The sequence below is a fragment of the Delphinapterus leucas genome, chromosome 4 (assembly GCF_059928025.1).
Source record: "Delphinapterus leucas isolate spDelLeu-1000000601 "Yukka" chromosome 4, BTC_Dleu_Yukka2, whole genome shotgun sequence".
Lineage (NCBI taxonomy): Eukaryota > Metazoa > Chordata > Mammalia > Artiodactyla > Monodontidae > Delphinapterus > Delphinapterus leucas.
Window position 1 is genome coordinate 140,668,981 of NC_143132.1, and position 24,876 is coordinate 140,693,856.

Below are 24,876 nucleotides of genomic sequence, written 5' to 3' on the forward strand. Positions count from 1 at the left end.
TGAATGTCACAGAGATAAGAATCCCAAGGGACTTTTAAAAGAATGCATGTTACTGAGCCCACTCATTTCTACAGAGTAAGTATATCTGAGCATAGGGCCCAGGAGTCTAAATCTCTGAGAAACACCCCAGGTGATGGTTCCGATGTATTTTGACTTCCCTGTGAGACTGGGATCACTGAAACTTGACCTGTTAAATATGAGGTTGACCTAATCATTGATAAAACCTTGGATACTGTGTGTACGGGTTTTTACTTTGTCAAAGACAGACACACCACCAATCAGAATAATGACCAGCAACCATGCCCTGTTTCAGAAAGAAAGAAAGAAAGTGCAGTTAAACTTTTCTCATTTACCAGGTATACTATTTTAATGTTGTTCAGACTTGACTGTGAAGGGGGTCTAGCTTAGGCAAAAACAAAGAGAAAATGGCCTCTGTAATTTAAATTACCCCTCCCCATTCTCACTGGTCCAGCCAGATTTATTCTGGAGGATGGGGCTAAGTTGCTAATATTAAAAATGTTTAACATGTGTGCATGAGCAGAGGGGACCAGCCCACTGGAAACAGCTGATCTGGCTTTACCAGCACAGATCAGTTGAGTGCCAGCCCTGCCTTTCTTCTACAGTAAATAGTTTCACCCAACACTGAGCCAGAATACAGCATGTCTCTATTCATTTTCTTTTGGAGAAAGATAACAGATGTGACTAGAGCCTTAATGTACTTTTGCTAGATTTGCTTTTTGTAAAGAACTGATTAAGGATTAAAACCTTCAACTTTCTGAACTGCTTGAAATGTTACTATTGCTTCAAATTTATAGAGCTTTCATGACTTCAATATCCCAGTAATGCAAGCATTTGTTCTATTGTTAAAGGTATAGTGAACTGGTATCTGGGAATTTCATATGAGAAAAGGCAATTCCTGGCACGCAGCCTTAATAGACGTGCATGTATGATACAAAGCCCCGTGTGCCTTGGGAAAATGAACTAGAGACTCAACTGGAAAGCTTTCAGACCAGTTAAAAACATAAAATATAGCTACCACAGAGCTTAATTGTACAGTGGCAGTTTCAGTTTCTGTATTGAGAGACAATTTTTTGCATTTTCTTAGGATTGGCCCACAGCTACAGCCATACTGGACACGTTTTTAACTCTAAATGCAATGCAGAATTGCCTATCATTTCTTTGCTATACAGACTGAATATTCTGCATGAGCATTCAAAAACGCATGTTTATAGTTTGAACTTATGTTTGTGTTCTACTACCAAATGTACTGTCTACAGAGTCTTCGATGATGGGTGGTGAGGAAGATTCAAAAAGATTCAGTTACACACAGAGAAAACATATTACACATAATGTTGGGAAGGGCTAGATTACATAGTTATCGAAATATGTACAGGAGCAATCTTCATCTAGAAGTGTTTCAGGGATTCCAAATGATCACACTCAACAGCTGGGCCTATTTGTAAGATTTGGTCAATGGGAAGCTTTTCTCTGCCTTATGGTCCCCCACCCTAATACTTCTTTGTGAAAGCAGAGTGGCATGCTGCCTTATCGCTGTTTCTAATTACCCTCAAACAATGGCAATGAAAGCAGGCAAACCGATTAAGCAATGTGGCAGCCCATTTTTATGAATTTACCTTTGAAGACAAGCAAGAGAATTTTAGAGAAGTAGGTACAGGGCTTTATAAACTACAGGGAACTGCAATGGAGTATTTATTTTTGAAACTCAATGACTTCCTTGCAATTTAAGGGTGCTAATCAATAATGAATAGTTATTTTGAACAATTACAAAGATAACATGCTCTTACTAGGAAAAGAAACGAAAGCATGCAGAATAAAGTTACAGAGGGGACCAAACTTTTTGGAGTTCCTTGATTTTGCCGTAACTTGCAACTTTTTACAAAAAGGTGTTCTATGAAATTTTTTTCAATCCCAAAGACTTGGCTTTGTGTTGAGAATTTTGTGGTAATCCTCAACTGCAAATATGCTTAAATTATCAAGTAGATTTAAAGTCACTGTTTTAAAATATGTAGTCTAGTTTTAGGGTCTCAAAATGTTAAAAACTGTAATTTACCTTGATCAGAACTAATCAAATAATCTGGATAATGCTTAGTATATATGTATGAGTATACACACATTTAAGTACTACTAATCGTCAGCAAATTATACTTTAAACATCAAAATTTAATCTTTGGTGATTCAGAAGGCACTCTTTTTCATGGAGTACATGCAATATGAAAAATCTAGGTTCTATTATCAACAACTGCAATTCCCCAAAATAATAGTGTCACAGAGATTAGACCAAAAGTGTGCAACAAAGTGTTTATAAAGTCCAAGTTGTTTACAGAGAGGGACCTTGGCCATGGGACTGCAGTCATATACATGACTCTCCAGCATTCGTACTAGGCACTGCTCTGCTGATGCACTGCATTGGAACCCACTGTAAACTATCTCCAACTCAACTAAGAGAAATTATTTTCTCATGAAAATCTCTTAATTTCATGAGAGAGCAGCAAAAATACAATGTACCAAAATGTGCTTTTATAAACGAACTCGGCTAGATTAAGAAACTGAATATTTACACTCCTGAATTTCAAGGATCTAAATCTTGTCACATACTACCCACCCAAATCCCCACCATTTTTTTAAGATGACATGAATAAGTAGGTTAAAACGCTTTTGAAAAAAGGTTTTATTTCTATTTATTCATTTATGCAAGACAGTATCAGCATAGGTAATAGGAACACACTTTTAAGTTTAAAATTAATTTTCCATTTTGAAAGGTTCAGGATTTTGTCTCTTCTTTCTACCTTACTCTTTTAAATACTTCAGTCCAACAAAACAGCAGACAAAAATTTATTTCCTTCCTTTACTTAAGGTCATATTGGGATAATCAGAATTGGCTCTTTAGAATATGGGTATCATTTACAGTAACCTGGAGATTTAATCACAGAATAATATGTGTAAGAATGTTATAGCACACACACAAAAAAGTACAAAGAATTTTAAAAAGAACAAATTTCAGGGCACTTTCAAATTTTGAGGCCTAAGAAAGCTCTCTTGGGGATCCTCAAGTTAAAAGACTCCTCCCTTCAGATTCAGAATGAAAATTATTAGGGATTATAAAACAATGGGCACTGATGATATGGCCCATGGAAGCTTCATTAGGATAAGGATAAATGGAGTTTCCATGTTTTAGTGAAGGGGCAGGCCAATGAAAGAAAAGCCAGGAAGCCACTTTAAACTCATGTCCACGGCAGGTCAAATGATGCTGATACAAGTGTTTCCCTTAGAAAGGTATTATCCCATTGCTACCTTTCCAAGGCTTAGCCCACATACTGCTTATACTGCTACTTCTCTTCTTTACATCACCTATCCTAAAAGCAAACCTCCTGGAAGAATGGTGCTACAGACTGGAAAAGCAAGACTGTGGGTAGAGCAAAGGGGCTCTGGATCTCTAGTTGTTTGTCACGATTTACAATGTCTAACCAGGAGCCTAGCTAATCTAAAAATGGATTGTTAACACAACGCTAGTATATTTTTGGGCTATGCGTATTACTCAACAACTTTTGTGGTTTAGAAACGCCAAAACTAATTCGATTCTCCTGGACGTATTTTACTTTAAAAAAGAAAATATAATAAGCTAAAAAACAAAAATAAAAATCGACCTGTTCTTTAACAAATAACTAATATTTTAATGTTTTTTATAAAAACTATTCCTTTCAGATACTCTGATTAACTTTTAAGTGACATAAAAGAAGTTTCAGCCTTCTTTAATACCAACATTTTGCACAATTTAAGATACAGCCATTGAATTTATCATTTCAAGGAAAAAAAAAGTAAAAGAAAAAAAGGAGAATGGTAACTCACTGAGAAGCTTATGTACCTAGTAAAGTTTAGTTTGTTTTGGATTCTTTAAAAAAAAAAATTAGGCCCAGAATTTTAGTTATCCTAGTTACCATCCCAATCGGATATCTCTATGTGTGGATTCTAGATAAGATTAAATATTTTGAACTAATAAATGTAAGACCCACTGATTGGACTATTTGTTTAGAATCTGTTTTACTGGGTTTAGATAAGAAAAACTTCAATAAAGCCAACTATATACTGAGTTCCACTGATTAAAAACGCAGTTTTGAAAACTCTGCTTTTGTGGTAAATTTCTAGGCAAATCATAAAAGCACAATATTGTAGATACTGTACTGGTTCATAGGTACTTGTTGGAGAAGTGAAGTGCTTGTAGTTAAACAATCAAAATTCTGACCTTTCAAAATAGGTTTTCTAAAACAATTTTTCTGGAAATCAGCATTTGCTTTTAAACTCTTAAAATGTCAATTAAAAAAATCCTTACAGATAAATCTTAAAGTTATTCCTTTCAGTCTCAATTTTTTTTTACTTTTAACCATATATTCAACACAGAACCAGTTTCTAAGTAAATGTCTAATGAAAAACAGTTCTAACGTAAAATAAAACTAGGCAATCTAATATAACTTGTATAGAAAATCTAAGTGTGATTTATCAAAACTCAGAATTAAATCTCTAAAATAGTGGGAAAAACTTTCAGTCTCTTCTTACTATTCAAAACCTCCAACTTCCTGTGAGACTAGAAAGTTAGCAGAGGATCAAACAGACTTAAGCACTGCCCGACTTCTTCTGAAGTGATGAACTCGTTTATCCTAGAAAAGACAGAAATAATGCTCCATTTTACTTCACTGAAAATTCCTATTACCATTATCACCTAAGACAGTTGAAAAATATTGTACTTAAAAAAGCATTTATTTTGGGTTTAAACGCTATAAATAATGAAAGAAAAGTGATCCTTTTGGGGAAGCATTCCTGAACTTTGCAATAACCAATGTACCAATGACCAGTTTTATTCAACAATTTAGTTAAAAAAGAAGTATGAGTAACTCAGAAAAAGAGGACTTAGAATCAATACCCTTTTATGTACATTAACTCATGATTTGGCAGTGATGTCCCCAAAAGACAGCTGGTGAAAAGCACATGAGATTTTTAAAAGTCCTATTTTTACTAAAATACATCTGACAGAAATCATGGCTCGAGAAGAGTAATCCACTTCAATCTGAAACCCTATGCTTTCAGGTTAAAAGATAGAAGTTTTGGCATATTTAAAGGCATATTCTTAACCTGTAATGAAGATATATAATTTTTTTTTTTTTCTTTTTGCTTTACGCGGGCCTCTCACTGTTGTGGCCTCGCCCGTTGCGGAGCACAGGCTCCAGACGCGCAGGCTCCGGACGCGCAGGCTCAGCAGCCGTGGCTCACGGGCCCAGCCGCTCCGCGGCATGTGGGGATCTTCCCGGACTGGGGCACAAACCCGTGTCCCCTGCATCGGCAGGCAGACTCTCAACCACTGCGCCACCAGGGAAGCCCGATATATAATGTTTTAGGAAATGAATAGAAAAATAAAAATATATGCAAAAATTTCCTTTCACTTTATGTTGCTTGCAGATGTGCAGATAGAAGAAATGAGGCCTTACAAAGAGGAATGGAGCTGAGTAAACCAGCAATAACATAATAATAGTATTTCTTCTCTACACTTTTAGCTTAACTGTGCCCTGTTCCTAGGGATTAAATTCCATTGTCACATAAAGAAGGGTGACTTCTGGAAATTATGTAATCTGTTAACAGGGTAATATCCTATTTAGGTTAAAGCCCAGAAAACTGGTCACAAACTCAAGTATCTTCAGAGATCAGGCAGGATATGAAAGATTATGAAGGAGCTGGAATTTATCATGGCAACAGTGTATATCCCGCCTCAGTGCATTCTAATTCAATTAAAACAACAACATTTAGCTAATCAAAGTAGGTCTAGATATGCTATACAACTTCTAACTCTTAGCTCAGAGAAGCAGAAAATTTTGGAAGGTTCAAAGAGAAACTTTTAATACCAGGTAAAAATTCAAGTTTAAAGACTTGCTGGTTAAAGATTTTCTGCTTTGCAAACAAATCCTTTAGTACTACCCATTTAACCTGCAGAACCTTGGGCAAAAGTAAGCTGTCCTACAGCTCCCAGTTCTTTCCTTTTAAATTGTCTTATGCAGAATGAAACAAGAGAACAAAGATCAACTTTAAATGAATGGGTTTACTCCCCAATGAGAAGGGGGTTAAGAACTTAACTCTGCTACAGCTCTAGCCTTCTGCATTAAAGGAACTCCTAAGTATTCCTTTTAAAAACACTTTAAGCTTTATCCAATTTCCATTCATAGATGGAAAAAGCTATTCTCCTTTCCCTGTTTTAAGATACAAAGCAATGGCTTACAAATGGTTCCAAAATGGTGCATTTTAGAAAAATTCTGGCAGCTCCTTGGAAAGTTAAACATAGTTACTATGTGACTCAGCAATTCCATTCTTAGGTATATACCCAAGAGAAATAAAAACGTATATCCACACAATAACTTGTACACGAATGTTCACAGCGTTACTCATCAGAGCCCAAAAGTGGAAACAACCCAAATGTCTATCAAATAAGTGATGAATGGATACACGCAAAGTGGCAGATCCATAAATAAAAAGAAATGAAGTCCTGATACATGCTGTAACACTGATGAACCTTGAAAACATTTCGCTAAGTTTAAGTCACTCACAAAAGGTCACATATTATACTATTTATATGAAATATCCAGAACAGGCAAATTCTTAAAGAAAGGAGGTTAGTGGTTGCCTAAGGCTAGAGAGTTTGAGAGAATAGAGAGTGACTGCTAATGGGCAGGGGCTTTATTTTGGGGGTGATTAAAATATTCTAAAATTGATTGTCGTTATGGTTGCGCAACTCTGTTAATATTCTAAAAAGTACTGAATTGCACACTTTAAAATGGGTGAACTGTGGGGTATGAAAATCGTTATCTCGATAAACCTGTTACAAAAAACAACAAAAACCTTCCCTTTACTAAAAAGCACAGTATTCTTCCCCCATTGAAGCAACCGGTTCCTTTCCATATTCAGAGACTCACAACTTAAAGGGATCTTAGAGACTCATTTCAGACTTGTAAAAACTGGAGCCTTAACAAGATTTAAATGATTTGTCCAAGGTGACAGAACCAGGATCAGAAACCAGAACTTCCTTAAATTCAAACACCCATATTCTTCTCCACTTCACCAACTCTGAATCAACTTCCATTTCTTTCTACTCAGCTCTTTTTACTACTTCATTTTACCTCTTTTCTCCCCCCCAAAACACTGTTGGTTCAAGCATCATCTGAGTGATCAATTTCTTTTCTTCTCTTTAGTCCAATACCTACGTACTCTTAAGTTTTGCTTTCTCTTTCTAAAATTTTCTCTTTTCCTATTTGGTCAAGCCAATATTCTCATTCAACTCTCATGAACCCTATCAATTACAGTATAGGCTTCTGCTAAAGATTATCTTCCCTAAGGGCAAACTACACTATATCAAGATTTGAGCAGCTAGAATACACTGCCACTTAAAACTCACTCACAGATTTACTGGGTTACAGTCAAAAGCTAACAGTTCAATTACTGATATATGCTCTATGTAGTATCAAAATATATAGACCACAGAAAAAAGATACTTTATGGCTGACAAGTGTGCTTTTTATCCTGTACACTATTCCTTTCATACCTTGAAGTACTCTTCTTGAGTAACAAAGGAGCTTCTCAATCTGTTCTCTGGATTAAACAGACAAGATACCACTGTCTGTATGCTTCGGTCCACAGACTTCTGAAACACAGAAGTTTTCGGTAAAGACTATTCCTCCTTTTACTCACTGGGAACAAGCTTTTTGAAAAAGTTTAATGAACACATACACTTATTTCTAAAGAATTCTCAGGTAATTTTGTAATACGTGCCACATGTCACTTAGTGTGTAACTTTTGTACCAAATTTAAGAATTATTTCAGAAACTTAGTGATAGAGGACTGATTTAAAAAGCTCAATTAGTCAAGCCCTAAGATACTTGCTTAAGCCTCTTTAATTTTTCCTGTTAGATAAAAAACAGTGAACTTCAACATTTCAAGAAACATTTAGGTTAAACTTTGGTAATATAATTATACTGTAAGTTATTTCGATATTTTTTCAAATTTTAAGTTGTGTAACAAATCTGGGAATTTTTTCACCCCACAGTTCAGTAGTTCTCAACATCTTTCCACTGAGAAACACATGAACGAAGTACACATACTCCAATGGGAATCATCCTATGTTATTATACACATTCCAATCACATCAATTACTTCCATATTCTCACCCATACAAGAAAACACAGAATTCAAGAGTGAGGGCACTGTTATTATAGGGATCTGCTCTAATGATAAAAAAGAAACAACTCTGCCTGTTTTAATATTTCAATTACTAGTGGCTCCACCACTCTTGAGAGCTGCTACCATATATAATGTTACGGAGAGAATACCGTAAATAACTGTATATTATTATTTAGCTAAATAAATGTTTAAATTGGCAAAAGACAAAGTAGATATAATTCATACTAATTCCTCTTTTGAAGAGTAGGATTCTTGAGGAAACCAACCCACTCCACCAAATCATGTTAATACAATATTTATTAAACTACGGTTAAAAAACAACAACAAAAAAACCCCAATGAAAACAGAACAGAGGGAAGGACTACTGAATCAGCAACTATATATACACACTGAAAGTTTGGGGATGCCTAAAATTTCATTAACTTTTATGTAAATTGCAAAGTTATTAGTCAATGACTCAAGCTCTGTAACGTATTTAAATTTGGGCAAAGATGCTTGCTTCTCAAATGGCCATTATTAAAACCTGAAAAACAATAAAAATATAAATATTAATAAGCAAAATTAGATGTTTGCCTTTTGTGGGCCATTTCCAGAGGATGCAGTAGCTTCATGAACTGAGCATTCACTTGGCAAAACTTCAACTCCTGGATCAACTTCATTACAGTGGTAGTTAACGGCTGTATAAGTCTACATTTAAAATGATAAAAGTGTAATTAAAGAGATGTACATTAACGGCTGTATAAGTCTACATTTAAAATGATAAAAGTGTAATTAAAGAGATGTACATTAGATACATTTCTAAATCTATTCTTCAAAATGGTGAGCTGACACTGAAAGTCTAAATGTGGATTGTGAAGTTCAATTACATTATTTCAGAAACTATTTCACACTGTAGAGTTGAAATGCAATAAGGCAATTTTTTATTTTGAAATGTCAACACAATCAGAATTAGGACAATTTCCCTAAGAAAAAGAAACTCCAACATATAGTAAGGGAATGAGAAGGGAATTTCCTAGTGCCTGAGAATTTCAGCTCATACTATATCCTTCGAATATCCAATCTTGATGAAAGACAGAAGGTAACAAAGGCTCAGGTGTTTTAGAGGTAGCACCCTCTCTTGTTTTTTTTTCCTTTTCTTATATAACATATAACAGTACTGACAGCAAAACATTTTTGCTTCGTTTCATCACATTTTTTATGGCAAGAAAACTAGAGGCAGATTCAATACTAATTCTAAATCCCTGGAGTTAGAATCAGCATAGTTATTAAATAACTACCTTTCTTGATTACATATTCTATCAACAAGTAACTGAGCACTTGTTGTATGCAGGGCAGCCATTGCTTAAGTACACACACAACAACCTGAGAAACAAAAAGCACAGTTTCTCCCATGGGAGTATATACTTGGGTTGACAAGAAATAAAACGTAACACATAATGTAAAAGAGCATTTAAAATATTTCTAGGCATACTTGATATTGCAAAAGGTCAAGAAATATATAATAACTGAACAGTAAAATACTTTAAAATATATAATAAACAGTAAAAAACTTTAAAATAGGAAGTACATGTTTTGCTAATTCACCTTACCGGAGAAATAACATAACTCCTTTGTTCCCCAACAGGCCACTGCGGTGGCATCTTAGAAAAAAAAAGGAAATAATTATTTAAATATACCTTCACATTTTCACAAAGATATGAGATAGACAATGTTGAGGTATCTGTCATGCTGGCTCCTTGACCTTGTTGTAATAAAAGAAACAAAATGGAAGAATAAAGTACTTTCTGTTTCTGATACCTAAGGATTTTATTGTTACTTTCATATATAAACTCCATCTTTTTCTCAATTTTCTGGAGTTGGTCTACAGGAAAACTCAAACATACAGTTCTTTGAATATATTACCATAGATATGGTCATATCCATGGGCAGAAATTCAGAGAACTACTATTGTAGCAGCCAGCTAAAATAAACACTATCAAACATAATTGGAATTCAATGCTCTAAGAACTGAGTAATCATTTTATTTCAACCTATGCCATTAGAAAAACTCATAAAAGTCAGCCTGGATGTTTCAGCTATTTGACAGAAAAGATGAAGGACACATGTTGAAATATAGAAGGGGACACCAAATCTTGTACAAGAGGAAGCTTCTTCCTAAACTCATTCCTGTCAAAAGCTTCTTTCTAAGTTCATTCCCTTATTTCTAAGTAACAGAGAAGCCCTAATTCTAGACTAATTCCAACTTTTTTCTTAAATTTTAAGCACACTCAACTACTTTAAATGACAAACTATTAGGGAAATTTACATAAATAAAGGCCTCAATAATATTCCAATGTAAATCATTTTGATCCCTCTTAAATTACCTGGTAATTATAAACAGGCAGCTGATATCCAGTGATAACCTGAACTGGTGAACTTGGATAAGGAGGATAAGCCTGCAAATAAATTTTACAGAAAGCATGAATGAACGAGATATATTTTTAAAAATCAGAAAGAAGGAATATTATTCCCAATGTAACAAAAATATGAAAATAAGGAAATCTTAGTTTTTTCATATACAATGCAAGATTCTATTTGAGTGACTGGCTTCATGAAGAAATAAGTATTCTCTGTCAAATGTTAGTCTTTTGGGCTGGGAGAAGGAAGAGATAAATAAGGTGAGTGACTGATTTTGCCAGCCTAAGTTTACCTTATCTGTATATTTATTCCCATCCAGAAGTTCTTTCTTACATGATGATAAGACTCTATCAGAATAGATTTCCATGTTAGAGTTGTATTAATATATGTGTTTTCTTTTTTTGTAAAAATACTTTTAAGCAGTTTTGTATTCCTTTGACAGTATTTCGGGGTAACGTGGGATCCTCCTACAGACTTTCTGGCTCTTTCTGTATTTCACTTCTAAAAGTTAAGGGCAGTTTATTACCCCAAACTAGAAAAAAGACAATACAATGTCTTGTATCTTTCAAAAGGTATTTATTGATTGAAAATATCTAGGTAGTAGCATACATAAATATACCAGAATAGGTAATAATACCTCATGGTAAATGTTAGGAACAAGTAGGGCTTTTCTTCTATCTGTGTTTTAAGAAAAGTATAAAAAGATATATCCTACACTTCAGGTAGATGGAAAATGTAAACAAATGAGAGACACTGCAGAACTACTTCACTATTATTTTCTTTCTTTTCCTAAAAATGTCTTTTAAACTGAAGAAAGTAAACTGAACTAAGAAGAAAATAAATATTATCAATGGGAGATAAGTATTCCAAATCCCACTTCAAATATTAAAGTAACCAAGACAAGACAAATTATATGCCAGAAACTCATAGAGTTTACAAATATAGTTAAGTCACCAGAAATTTATCCATTCTAGAACCATAATACATCCAGAAATCAACAATCTATATGAGAAGGCATCTGGAAATCATTGCAAATAAAGAATAGCTGACCCTAGAAAAGAACAAACCAAACAAACACATGAGGAAAGCTGCCTTCAAATATTCTAGGAGTTATCTGGGAAAAAAAAAAGATATATTCTATGTGGCTACAGCCATCAGTTCTAAGATAAAGGCTTACAAACTATATAGAAGCAGATTTTAGCTTAGTATAAGAAGTAACACTGGGCTTCCCTGGTGGCGCAGTGGTTGAGAGTCCGCCTGCCGATGCGGGGGACACGGGCTCGTGCCCCGGTCCGGGAGGATCCCACATGTCGCAGAACGGCTGGGCCCGTGAGCCGTGGCCGCTGAGCCTGCGCGTCCGGAGCCTGTGCTCCGCAACGGGAGAGGCCGCAACAGTGAGAGGCCCGCGTACCGCCAAAAAAAAAAAAAAGTAACACTAAGAATGACAGATTTCTAACAGGAGTAACAGATGTCCCGTCACTCAAAAATATTCAAACAGGAATAATATTGTCACTTATTATGGAAATTGTTGACGTAATTCCACAGAGGGTAAGAAGTGAGACTGGCTTAATTTTTAAGGTGCCCCCATCTCATTGTATAAGATTTCTAATAGCATACACACAAAAAACAGGAATGTAGGTAATTCTTACCTGAACATACTGAGTAATAGGGCTCATCATGGTTGGAGGCTGCATGTAAGCTTCCGTGTGTGGATTACTCCAGACACTCTGAAACTGTGGTGGAGGAGGAGGATTAAAAACCAAAGGACGTGGCTGCACATGATAAGCACCTTTTTAAAGAAAAGAAAACAAAGCCTATTTTTAGTTCTCTGAAAAGCTACACATGTCAACGAGAACAATTCCTTTCTTTACTCACATAAAGTTTGTTTCCTAATTGCAGGGCCCAGTTTCAGCTTTTTACCATGGAAATTTATCTGTGACTGAAAATAAAACAGTAACAAAACTAGAATCAATGTCTAAATCTTTACTTCCAAGACTTTGGTAAACACGCAAGTTCTCTAAAATTACTACTGTCGGAGAAGATCAGTGCTAAAAACATACCAAATCAAAATTTATCAGCCTGAAGCTACCTTACTTACCTTCACTACTCTAATCAAATGTTGAGAGGTGTTGTGGAATTTGATCAAAAACCTTTACTATCTTTCCTGTCTCTGGATCATGAGGCTGGATGCCCAATCAAAAATAAACAGGCTCTCACAAGTTATGTAAGATTATTCTAAGTCTGGATTTCAAACAGAAAGTATATTTATTTCTATACATTATACAAGACTAAGTAAATATTCAGGACTCAAAAACAATACTGAACACTGCATCCATAAGGTAATTAAGAGAGTTTTTCCCAAAAGAAGATTACTTACTTCTACTATCTTCTGCACATCCACGTCATTATAGAATGAAACAAATCCATAGCTAGAAAGGCAAATAAATGAGTATAAAATCACTACCGTAACAGTACATGGTTTGAAACTTCATTATTCCATGAAATAACTGACAGAAGTAATAATGATAAAGGATGAAGAATATACTGAGATAAATAATTGTAAGACGTACATGATAGATCCTCTATAAATACTACTGTTTTATTTTCCTATGGTCATTTGTATTAGAATGCACAAAGATTAACAGAAAAGTCATACCTATGAACCTGAATTTAACTTACTATCTATGGTAAGATAGTTAAAATTTAAGATACTGTGAAATGTGTGAAGAAAACAATTCTTCAATATAACTGATTAATCCACTTAAGTGAAACAAATGAAGATGGGAAACATTTAAATACAAACACTAGGCAAATGATTAAATAAAAGAGCTGGCAACAAACTTTTATCTTCTACATGAAAGGAATTACAAAGTAACAAATTACATTTATACAAATGTTATAATACCAGATTTGAAATTTTATTTTCTGAAACTCTATAGATACTATAGTTCAGATATTTATTATAATTTATATTGAACATATGTTTCACTTACCCTTTGGACACACCACTTCGATCAGTGATTATCTTCACTTCTTTTACTGAACCATATTTAGCAAAGAAGTTTTTAATTTCGGTTTCATCCATCTATGAAGAAAAATTTGACTTCAAGATTAAAAATTCAACATTCAAAATTTTCAATTATACTATAAAGAAGATTTGATGATGTGCAAGTATCTCCTCCACGTATCCCCAAACCACCTGTAGTTCTTTGTCAAAGGTATTTTTAGTCCCTATTAGGTTAAACATAAAAACAATCCCCCCAAAAAGCCTTATGTTTACAACAGGGCCCAAATCCCACTATTCACAAAATACTTTTTAAAATAAATGAAACATGAATACAATACCCTAACATCAATTCCACCAACGAAAACAGTGTTCGGCATGATTCTGCCTTCTGGTAAAACATAGCCTTGGCTGGTGGCAGCTGATGAAGACTGGGTGCTGGCCTCTCTGGAGATGGTTGAGTTTGGAGTGTCAGGATCTGCAGCAGACTGTAATTTGGAAAGCAGATATCACCACTAGACATACAGGCTAAAATGACGGATGATATGAAATATAATTTATGTTTTTAAAATACAAAATATTTTCATATAAATTACTTTCATTGTAAATTAGTCATCAATATAGCTTAGTTCAGGCTCAAGGTCTAGGGTAATCAGCATGAAATTTTAACAGAAGGGTATATAGTACTTTCTCAAACCCAGTGTCACTCACCACTACCCTGGTACAGTGCTGTGGCAGAATACTGATTTTATATTGAGTTTGTGAAATCCTACGTGAACTGGTTAAGTAATTAGAAAGTTCAGCTTTGTAAAAAGTAAAGTTACTAAAATCATCCTGTTGTATGTCAATAAGCAATTTCTCATTTTTCTGAGTACCTTATTCAAAAGTATGGTTTTAAAGATACCATTTTTTTTTAAAGTTGCATCAAAAAGGAAACAAGAAAGTTTTAAACCAATTTGTTTTGCCTCATCTTCCTATTCACCAAAACTAACACGGACTTTATAATTTTAACACTCCTTGTGTTAGTATGCCTGCTTTACTTTGGAAATGGATCATGAAAACATCATTTGCTCACATATCATAGCTCCTGCTTAAAAAAAAAGGGTTTATAATCCTCTTCCCTAATGGTAGGGTGTTCATAGCATCTTTAAAATAATGTTTTTCTTCTTGAATAATACCAAATAAGTCCTACTGATAATTCTAATTTTCACAAGGGGCTGATAGATACAAATGATATCATCTTTATTTTCAGAGACCCACACAAGAAACTTATTATTTTTCTGAATTCTGGTCAGAACTCTGTCTTTAGGCTTCCCACACTGAGATTAATGTAGATTTTTCTGAATCAGAATTTACTGGTAATACATATTTCGGAAACAAAAACTGATTTAGCCAGGAGATCTAAAAATTGATTTAGTCAGACATTTGTGTCCCTTACTAAGTTATAAATCACTTACTTGGCAGTTATTTATCTCTTGGAAAACTTCTTTGAGAATGAAGTGAGATAACATCTGTGAATTCGTTTTGTAAACTATAAAGTGGTATGCCAATACGGTTAGCATCCTGGTATCTGAATTTATTTTCAATAGGTTAAAGAAAGGTTTCTTTCCTGGTTTTACGATTTATGTACTTATTTTGTAGATACTCTATTAATTAACAACTAACTTGAGTTGGAACCTCAGGAAACTAGTTTATGGCACATTTGCTCATTTGAAATTCATTTATGAAGTGCCTATTGATTATAAGTAGTAAATATAAAAGGCTGCAAGAGAGAGATATAGCTATTACACTTCAGCTTATAAAGGAAAACAAAAGCAAGGACAAAAGAAACCAACCGATACATATTTTTTAAAAGATAAGCAAAATAATTTTTACAGAAATTAGTTACAATAATGAAAAGCAGGTAGAGTTCCTACTTTGTTAAGTGTTAGAAATTACTGATAAATTTAAGATTCTACAAGCTGCTGTACTAATTAGCTATGAAATCAAAATTGTTAAATTACCAAATTTGAGTGTTTGGGCTTTTCTCTATTAATTTGTGTTCTTACTTGCTATTCAGTGTTTCTGTTTGAATAGTTCCTGATTCTTTCCTTTAACTATGGTACAGTGATATTCCAAGACAATAAAATCAGAGAAAGTAAAAACTATTTCTAAAGCTTTTCCATTTTTAAATGTTTTATAATTTTATTTTTTTTCTAAATGGGACTATATTACATAAGTCACATACCTTGAACTATCGAGAAATTTGACTAGATTTCCCTTCGTGACAGACAATTTACCAATCTCTTTCAATTAGCTCACATTCAAAAACCCAAAACAGGAATAAAACAAAATAGCGGTTCTGAAATTCTTATAGACTTTTCTCCTTCTCAATTTTCCGTTCGTTTGTGGATGAACTTTGGATACCTTTTTATCTGACAAACTATTTATAATATTAGCTGTCTGTGAACCACAATGGATAAATGTATTTTAAATTAGAGGTATAACATTAGGCCAGAAAACTGTGCCAGATTATAAAGAGTTATGATAATATACTGATTTTCAACCGGGGAAGATTTTGTGGCCCGGGGGCATTTTTGGTTGTCACAATTGAGGGGTGTACCTGGTATCTGGGTGGCAGAGGCCAGAGATACAGTAAGCATCCTATAACGCAAAGGAGAGCCTCCCACAACAAAGAATTATCTGGCCCCAAATTTGCACAGGGTCACAGCTGAGAAACCTGTGATAGTGTTGCCAGAATCGAAGAGGGAAGTTCTAATTCCTTTTTTTATGCGGTACACGGGCCTCTCACTGTTGTGGCCTCTCCCGTTGCGGAGCACAGGCTCCGTACGACGCGCAGGCTCAGTGGCCATGGCTCATGGGCCCCGCCACTCCGTGGCACGTGGGATCTTCCCAGACTGGGACACGAACCCATGTCCCCTGCATCGGCAGGCAGACTCTCAACCACCGCGCCACCAGGGAAGCCCGGAAGTTCTAATTCTTATATCCTATTTACAAAAGTAAAATGGATGTCTGAGACAACTAAACAGTAATTTGCGAAAAAGAAAAAAGCCATTAGATATTATAGAAAGTTTGGTTTCGGGTTGGGTTGTACAAATTGACTGTCTGCTTAATTGAGGTATTAAGTATAAAACTGATCAAATCATTTCACTAGTGTCATAATGTCTTAAGGAAGGCATCGTTATGTCCGTCCTAGTCCTGAGCCAGCAGATGGTGCTCAAAGCTAAAGTAAGGAAAGTACTCCATTTTAAGACGCCTGAACAATAGGGATTTTAAAACTTTGCCTGTGTGTGTATTTACATACAGTTATAACTTATATATACAAATCCAGAACCATACACAACCTTTGGTTACTTCTAAACTATTGCTAAAAATACTTCACAAATGAATTCTTAGGCTAAAGCAAAAAGTTTGGTGAAGAATTCATCTTACCTACCAACAGCATGTAGAAAATAAACTGCATGTAAATTAAATGAAAGAAATAACTATTTTTCTTAATTACACCTTCAAGTGAGTTGATGGGTTCTGAAATGAGTAATTCTGGAATATTAAGTAGGGGTGAACTTGGAGGCCATCATATACACAATTCTCGTCACTGCTATTCACAGTAATTCCCTTTTATATCTGGATGACCAAATGACAAAGATAACTAAAAGCTGGAAAAAAAACCTTTATCATTACTAAAGCTTCTGGGATGTCCGCTCTTTGACATTTTATTCAACTATTATATCTTCATGCAAGCAAACTGAAATAATTTGCAATCATCAGTGTCATATCCACAGAAGAAGTAGTTATTAAAGAGAAAAGGAAATTCTATTAAGGAAATAGTAAATGAAAATCAGAATAAAACCCTTTAAGTAAATCAAATAATGGACTCTGGGGGGCAGGGGGAATCCAAACAATAAACAAACAATCCTGGGAAAGCTAAGCAAGAAAAAGGCAAGAATACAAAAATACACATTAGTCCTGAAAAAACGGAATATGAGTACGGATTAGAATGCTCTGTAGGAGTAAGTTTGGAAATTTTGATGATATGACTAACTTTCCAGAGAAATGAACTTTTAAAGACAATCTTAAGAAAAGAAAGAGCACTCAATTCCTGGGTCAATTTCACTGGGAGTTTTCTCAAACTGTGAAGAAACAGGTAATTTGTGTGTGGAGGGCAAGTGGGGTGCTAAGAGGGGGGCGCACCTAGACAGAAACAACAGTAGACAGGAGAGAGAGTGGAAGAGAAGGAAAATTCAAATGTTTTAAAAATTTTTTCAGAGAAAAGAAAAATATTTCTCAATGCATTTAATAAAACTAATACCATCTAAATAGCAAAATCTGGTTAAGATGGTCCACCCCTGCCCCCAACACTGAGATGCAAAATTCTAGCAGCATACAAAAAAATATACAATTAAGAACAGTTTACATTGTAAATTCAAGGATGGTTCATTCTTAGGAAATCTGTTACTGTAATTCACCACTGCAAAAGCATTTGATAAAATACAGCATCCATTTCTTAATTTTTAAAAAACCCAAGTAAAATAAAAACATCTTATTTTCTATTGATCTAAATCTAGGCTATCATCAAGCTTAAAGTGAAACATGGTAGTAATTTACATTAAAATTAGAAATAAGGGTCTCTCCTTATCACACCTATAAATTTTTTCCTATATGACTAATGTATTAATATAGAGTTGTTATAAATCACCAAGAAAAGATAAATATGCAAATAGAAAGGTGGATTAAGAATTTAAAAAAAAAAGAAATGGAAAAAGCTAATGACAAACTTCAACTTCACTAATGATAAAAGAAAAAGTACATCAACACAGTGAAATATTTTCCAGTTATTAGACTGGCAACTTTAAAAACTGCAATACCTTTCATTGGAAAGTGTGTGGAGAAGGGGTCACACTACACACCACCAGTGGGAATACATACTGGTACGTGCTTTATCAAGAGTTACTAAGAAAAATGTATCATAATTCAAAATCGTTATAAAATGGGCATAACCTTTTCACCCAGTGATTCCACTCCTGGCAATTTATTTCAAGTTATTAACAGAATAAACATGCCAAAACATTTGCACAAACATACTCATTATGGTATTGTTTTAACGTAAACAAATTATTCATTATAAGGGAATTAGTAAAATTAAGTAATGGTAATATAGAAATATATAATTTTTGGTAAAATAACTAAGTATATATTCAAAATTATTTTAAATTTCTCTTTGGAATAAGGCCCACTACACTAAGTGAAGAATACAGGTTGTAAGATAGTATTATATAGCACGGGAAAATTTTTATAAAATAAAATGTACCTGTATATATGCAATACATGCTTGAAAACAATCTGAAAGGGCATGCATACGTACATCAAAACTTCAATAGTGGTTAAATGTTGGGATTAAGATGGACCTCTACTCTCTTACATTGATTACCTTACAATGAGTTAACGTATTAGTTCTTGTTTTTTTTTTTTGCGGTACATGGGCCTCTCACTGTTGTGGCCTCTCCCGTTGCGGAGCGCAGGCTCCGGACGCACAGGCTCAGCGGCCATGGCTCAGGGGCCCAGCCGCTCCGCGGCATGTGGGATCTTCCCGGACCGGGTCATGAACCTGTGTCCCCTGCATCGGCAGGCGGACTGTCAACCACTGCGCCACCAGGGAAGCCCAACGTATTAGTTTTGTATCAGAAAAAAAAATCAATGAAGTTATTAGCATTTCCCCCCTTTTCCTCTAAAAAGAGGAGAGAACAAAGTTGGAAATAATTACAGTAACTGAGATTATTAATTATTGATATGGATACGTACATAACATAATTATTACAAATAGTTACATACAATCACAAATTTTTACTTTAAGATTTATATGTTCTAATAAATTGTATATAAAGTTCCTCCCTTTGCCTCTAAAAATACAGAAAATAATAGTTATTACACTACCGACAACTACACATATATAATACACCTGTGACTTGATGGTTGGTCAAAAGTGTTCTCAGAGCTGTACCTTGAGATGGTGAAATCAACTAAATGCACTTAACAAAACTCACATAAATGTCACCCAACAGAGCATGTAATACTCTAGGGACATTTTGTTGAAGGTTTCTGGTTTCTCTTTGGGAAAAGTGTCCCCCGGGTTAAAAACTGCTAGGCTTCCCCAACCTGCGGCCGCTCAGAGGCGTGGACAGCGCCGACCTCGTAGGGAAATGATGGCGTCAGGTGAGCTTCCGCCCCGCGGTCCCCGCTGCCGCCACCGCGCAGGCACAAGGCTGCCCCAGGAGCACCGCGGGATCGAGCTCTCCAGGTCTCGACACGCCCCCAAAGTCCCGCCAGGAAGCCCAACCCCAGCCCCGAGCCGGACGCGTGGGGCCCCGCCTCCCGAGGTGGCTTGGGCCCGGCTTCCGCATCTGCACACAGGCACCCCTGAGGCCACGACACGCGGTGCTCGGCAGGCACGACGCCATCTCGCGGAGGCCTCACCGCCTGGCTCCTCAGAATAAGCGCGGGAAGAGAGGCTTCTAGGGTGGGGGTGGGGCGGAGCGGGGTCCCCGCCCCCCAGTCCACGGCGGAGGCCGAAAGCCCCTCCACACCCTGGCTGCGGTGGCGGGATAGCCGCGGGGCTTGCACGTGCTGGGCGGGGCCCCGGGCACTCCCTTCCCACAGCCAGGCCTCCTGCCCCTCCGCCAGCCCTCAACGCCCTATAGACCGTGCTGGACCGCCTCCCCCTTGCCCTCAGGCCGGGCCCAAGTACAGGAAAGCCGGGTGGCCCCGCTCTCGGCTCCCGTTCCCCCGCCCCCTTCAGCGCCCCAGCCGCCCTCAGGACCCCCTCAGGCCTCGTCCACTCACCATGATGGCGGCAGCCCGTGTTCCCACAGAGGGGCTCGAGAAGGAGCTGAGGCTGGCTTCAGGCACCGGGGCTGCTGTTAGGCCTGCTCGTACCCACCGCCCAGCTTGACTGGACAGAGGAAGCAGAGATGGACAAGCGAGGAGAAGCCGAGGCTGCTGGTTAGACCGAGGGGCGCAGGGGGACTGAGGCGTGGCCGGAGCGCCGGACGTGGCTCCTGCGTAGGGTGAGGGGGCTCGTCGGAAAGACGCGTCAGCCAATGGGCGGCCGCGCCGCCGTCCCCAATGGCGGGGGGCGGGGGGACTCGCGGGGCACGACTGCGCCGGCCGGGGGGCACGCAGGGGTCGCGCGCGGGCCGGCATCGTGCCCCTCCCCCCCACCCTCCGCCCCAGGCACCGGCCCCAGACGAAGGGGCCCACCGACCCACAGAGACAGGCATCACCCCAAAAGTGCCTTAGAGGCATAAGTATGCATTCTCAAATATGTGTTAAAATTAAAAACAAACTTTTAATGTGTCCAGGCGCTGGGATCAAAATGGCGTCCTGAAGTCACAGGATTAGCCCGATCGATGGCGATTGTTGCTATCATCGGCCGCAGAATCAATTGAAATGCCAACAGAAATAGAAAATAGAAACACCTATATGGAGAACAAGGAGGGAGACATCAGAAGTCCAGAAACTTGGACTACTTTCTGTCAAGTCTGAGGGAGATGGGGTTGGATTGGAAGGAACACCAGTTAGGGCAGGCCAACTTGGTGTTCAAGACGTTCATGTTTTCAAGAAATAGTTATCTAGGTCAGCGATTTGCCGGATACCCAAGGTGTAGGAGTGAACAAAACAGCCAAACATTCCTTCGCTCCGGGAGTTCAAGTTGTGAGGGGGAGAATTTTTCTTCTAGGCCTTACAGGAAGCTAGGCCTGCCTAGAGAATTCTAGAACTTTCTCAAGGTCGGAGAAACAGGGCCTAGAGCAAGGGAGAGCTGTGGGGCAGTTGGTGGAGAAAGTCACATAACTTTGGGAACCACTGCAGCACCCTGTATCCACAGGGGGTAACTGACTGTGACTTTTATCCTCCAACTTCACTTTGGTACTGATGAAAAGTTAGAAAATGTTACTTTGTGAGCTGGCAAAATGGTGGTCATCTGTAACCGGAAAACTGACCACAAACAGCTAGCATTACTGGATAATAACTTCATGTCTTGAGTTCAATGTGCAGTTAAACTCAAGAAATGAAGGGAAATCCCAAGAGGCCAGAAATCAAAATAAACTGAAAATCAGAGAGCAGTGACTTGTTGAACAGATTCTTCTCCGCCCCTGGGTGCCAGGGCTGGAGTGTAGGGTGACTAATCAACTGGTTTGCCCGGGACCTTCCTGGTTTTAGCCCTGAAAACCCCCAAATTCTTGGAGACCAGGTCCAAGGCAAACCAGGAGAGTTGGTCATCTTCGGTGTGGGCAAAACGTTAGTTTCTGTAACTTGAGGCCTGAAAGTATAGGGACAGGAGGTAAGGGTCTGGAATAGCTCAGGGTGGGAGCTGGTACTGAATATGCTACAAAAAGCCATTGTCCCAGAGAGACATCAGCTCACGAAAAGAGTGGACTAGGGACAATGTAAAACACCCAGTGGACAAGCAAGTGAGGAAGCTTATCCCATTTATGAGTGAAAATGAAAATTATTTAACTCCAATGAAATTTTAAAATCCTAGACCTGCATTTCATGAGTTTGGAGTTTGGAGTTTAAATCTGGAGCATTTATTTGACGTTGGGATTTCAAAAACTAGAAATTGATTCCCCTTAACCTTCGCCTCCTCCCCAAGAAAAGATCCCAGACAGGGTGCAACTGGAATGCCTAGCAGAAAAAAATGTAAAACCAACCTGGAGGGATGCTTCCGTAAAAGGCTGAAAGGGATTCTTATGAGAAAAGAACACTTTAAAGTTAAACTCAGAATGAAAAGTTATAACATACTGTTTACCATGAATAAGAATGGCAAAGGATGAAGATTAAAATGTCAAAAACTTAACAAAAGAAACTTCTTTTGGAGTGTGTGTGAACACACCTGGGCACATGTCTTTTTCTCTTATTTGGAGTCATACATTCTATGTATATCGTAAGGTGATTTTTCTACTATATTATAACTTGTAAACAAAGTCTCAAACAAGTAAATATCTTTGCTCTCCTCTCGAATAATTCAAAGACCTTAGGATGTTTTAAGTTGGCACACCCCTCCCAATTTATAAGCTATTATTAATCACTACTTTAGTTCTATCCTGTTTTCCTTCTATGAATTAGACATCATGTTTTTTAAAGCCACCTGCATGTGTAAAAATATTTTGCTCACCATTTCTTTGCATATCTCAGATCTTCCTTCTGCATTGTTTTCCTTGTGCCTGAAGTAAACTCTATAAATTTCCTTTAATAAGTGTGATGTGTGGTAAACTCAGGTTTTTTCTCACCCGAAATGCTTTTATTTTGCCCTTGTTCATTGAAGATAATTCTACTGGATATAATTCTAGGTTAGCGGTTGTCTTTTTTCCTCAGAATATTGAACATATTATTCTGTTATCTTCTGGTTTCTGTTGCTACTGAGAAATCTGCTATCAATCTAATCGCTGGTTAAGATCTGTTTTTCTTTGGTGTTCTGAAATTTTACAGTAATGTGACAAGGTGTACAGTTTAAAAAATTTTTTCTCCTTAGGAGTTTTTGGGCTCTCTGGATTTGTAGATTAGCTTTCAAGAATTCTAAAAAATGTCACCCATTTTCTTGTCAAAGATTAACTGGTTAGGGAATTTAACCTATTTTTCATATTCCATAAGCAATTCTTATGGTGATTTTTGTTTAGCTCATGACTTTTTCAAAGGTTGATAGTATTTTCTTAAAACCTTATGAAATCGTCACGTAACATAGAGAAAAAGAATTGATTTAAGATGAAGATTGACTGTAACTATTTCTATGTGTTAAGATTGGTAGCATAATTCACATAAATTCAGAAATAAATCTCTATATTGCTTCCTTATCCTCCAAGACTGATAGGGAAGGGAGAAGAAAAAAGACTGATATTTTTAAACTCCTCTGCCAGTTCTTTTGTGCTCTTAAAGCCTGTGACTTTGGATAGAAGGCTTACAATTAGCAGTATAAACACTCTCAAACGTCATTCATTTGCAAACCATTTTCATAACTTAAGTTGTATCTGCTCTGAATCTCTATTTCATTATTTACCTAACTTTTAAAAAACTGACTTGTCATAAGCAAAAATATTTATGAAATCACATTTATTGTGTTAGTTACATTTTTCTTTTAGCAATGCATGTTAAAATATATAATTATTAACATTTAAAACAATATTGGTCTGTGGATCACTTCAGATCACACTTTCCCAGAGCAATAGAAAAAATACTGGATTAGGAGAACTTTTTACCCAGTCTTTGGATATGCAAAGTTAGGTCCCAGGAACTAGGGGGTGGAGTGTCATATCGTTCTTCATAATAAATGAGAGTAATTCGATCTGAAGAGGGAAACCAAGCAAGGCTGGAAAAGTGGAAATCTGGGAATTTGGAAAAAAGGAATAAGCTTGCAAAGTGAAAAGTTGGAGCCTGCAATGAAAGATGTTATCTGAGTACACTGGAGTCATCTGGAGGCTTTTAAAAGTTCACATTCCCAGGCCTTACCCCAGACCAAATAACTCAGGATGAGACCCAGACATTAGTATTTCTTAAAAAAAAAGTTTCTCGAGTTAATCTAATATGCAACTAAATTTGAAAATCTTTGGTATAGAGCTTTACTACTCAAAGTGTGGTCCTCAGACCAGCAGCTTTGCATCATCTGGGTGCTGTGGAATCTCAGGCCCCACCCTAGACTTACTGAATCAGAATCTGCAGTTTGATAAGATCTCCAGATGGCTCACAAACACATTAAAGTTCAGGAAGCACTGACATAGAGAATATTTGCCATAAACAACTTGCATTCTTGGTTTTGAGAATCCCTCACTTTACAGGGAGAGACTGCTTTCCCAGCCTCTCTTTCAGCTAGACCTGGGCATGTGACCTAAACAACACCAATGAGATGCACCTACTCTAAATTTTGAATAGGGGACTAATTATGCCACAAGGCAGTGACAGCAGCAGCAGCCCAGGCATCAGTCAGAGCAGCGATATCCACTGAGGTCAGTTGTGCAAGCTGTGATGCCATTCAGTACCCAGCAGTAGCAGCTGAAGCTCCTTCACTGGACCAGTTCTGCAGCATGATTCCACGTGTTGTTCCTGGAGACACGGACTTCCAACCTGGTTCTTCAGTCCTGTATGAGATTCCTTTTCTATTTAAATCAGCCGAAAGTACTGTGGCTATTGCTTGCAACAAAAAACCTTGACTGAAATAGGTGGAGAGTGAGGTCAGCCAAAGTACTTTTAAGTGGATG

The 24,876-nt window shown here is 37.1% G+C and overlaps 1 protein-coding gene across 1 annotated transcript; it reads right to left on the bottom strand.

Annotated features, from left to right (window-relative positions):
- Nucleotides 1-4,619: 4,619 nt before the first annotated feature.
- Nucleotides 4,620-20,830, bottom strand: DAZL (deleted in azoospermia like). The gene is made up of 12 exons (XM_089909936.1): nucleotides 20,471-20,830; nucleotides 19,787-20,296; nucleotides 13,975-14,136; nucleotides 13,623-13,714; nucleotides 13,007-13,058; nucleotides 12,505-12,568; nucleotides 12,279-12,418; nucleotides 10,596-10,667; nucleotides 9,822-9,872; nucleotides 8,806-8,919; nucleotides 7,598-7,696; nucleotides 4,620-4,673 (listed from the first exon to the last, which is right to left on the bottom strand). The coding sequence occupies exons 1-12, from the start codon at nucleotides 20,828-20,830 to the stop codon at nucleotides 4,620-4,622; spliced, it is 1,770 nt and encodes a 589-aa protein (XP_089766062.1).
- Nucleotides 20,831-24,876: the final 4,046 nt, after the last annotated feature.

Excerpts from the sequence above, each read along its gene's own strand:
- DAZL (XM_089909936.1), bottom strand. The coding sequence starts at position 20,830 with ATGCCGGCCCGCGCGCGACCCCTGCGTGCCCCCCGGCCGGCGCAGTCG. Across the intron at positions 7,697-8,805 it reads CTGGAAATGGCCCACAAAAG|AAGTCTGTGGACCGAAGCAT; the intron begins GCAAACATCTAA and ends TCTGTGTTTCAG. Across the intron at positions 4,674-7,597 it reads CTCAAGAAGAGTACTTCAAG|GATAAACGAGTTCATCACTT; the intron begins GTATGAAAGGAA and ends TGTCTTTTCTAG.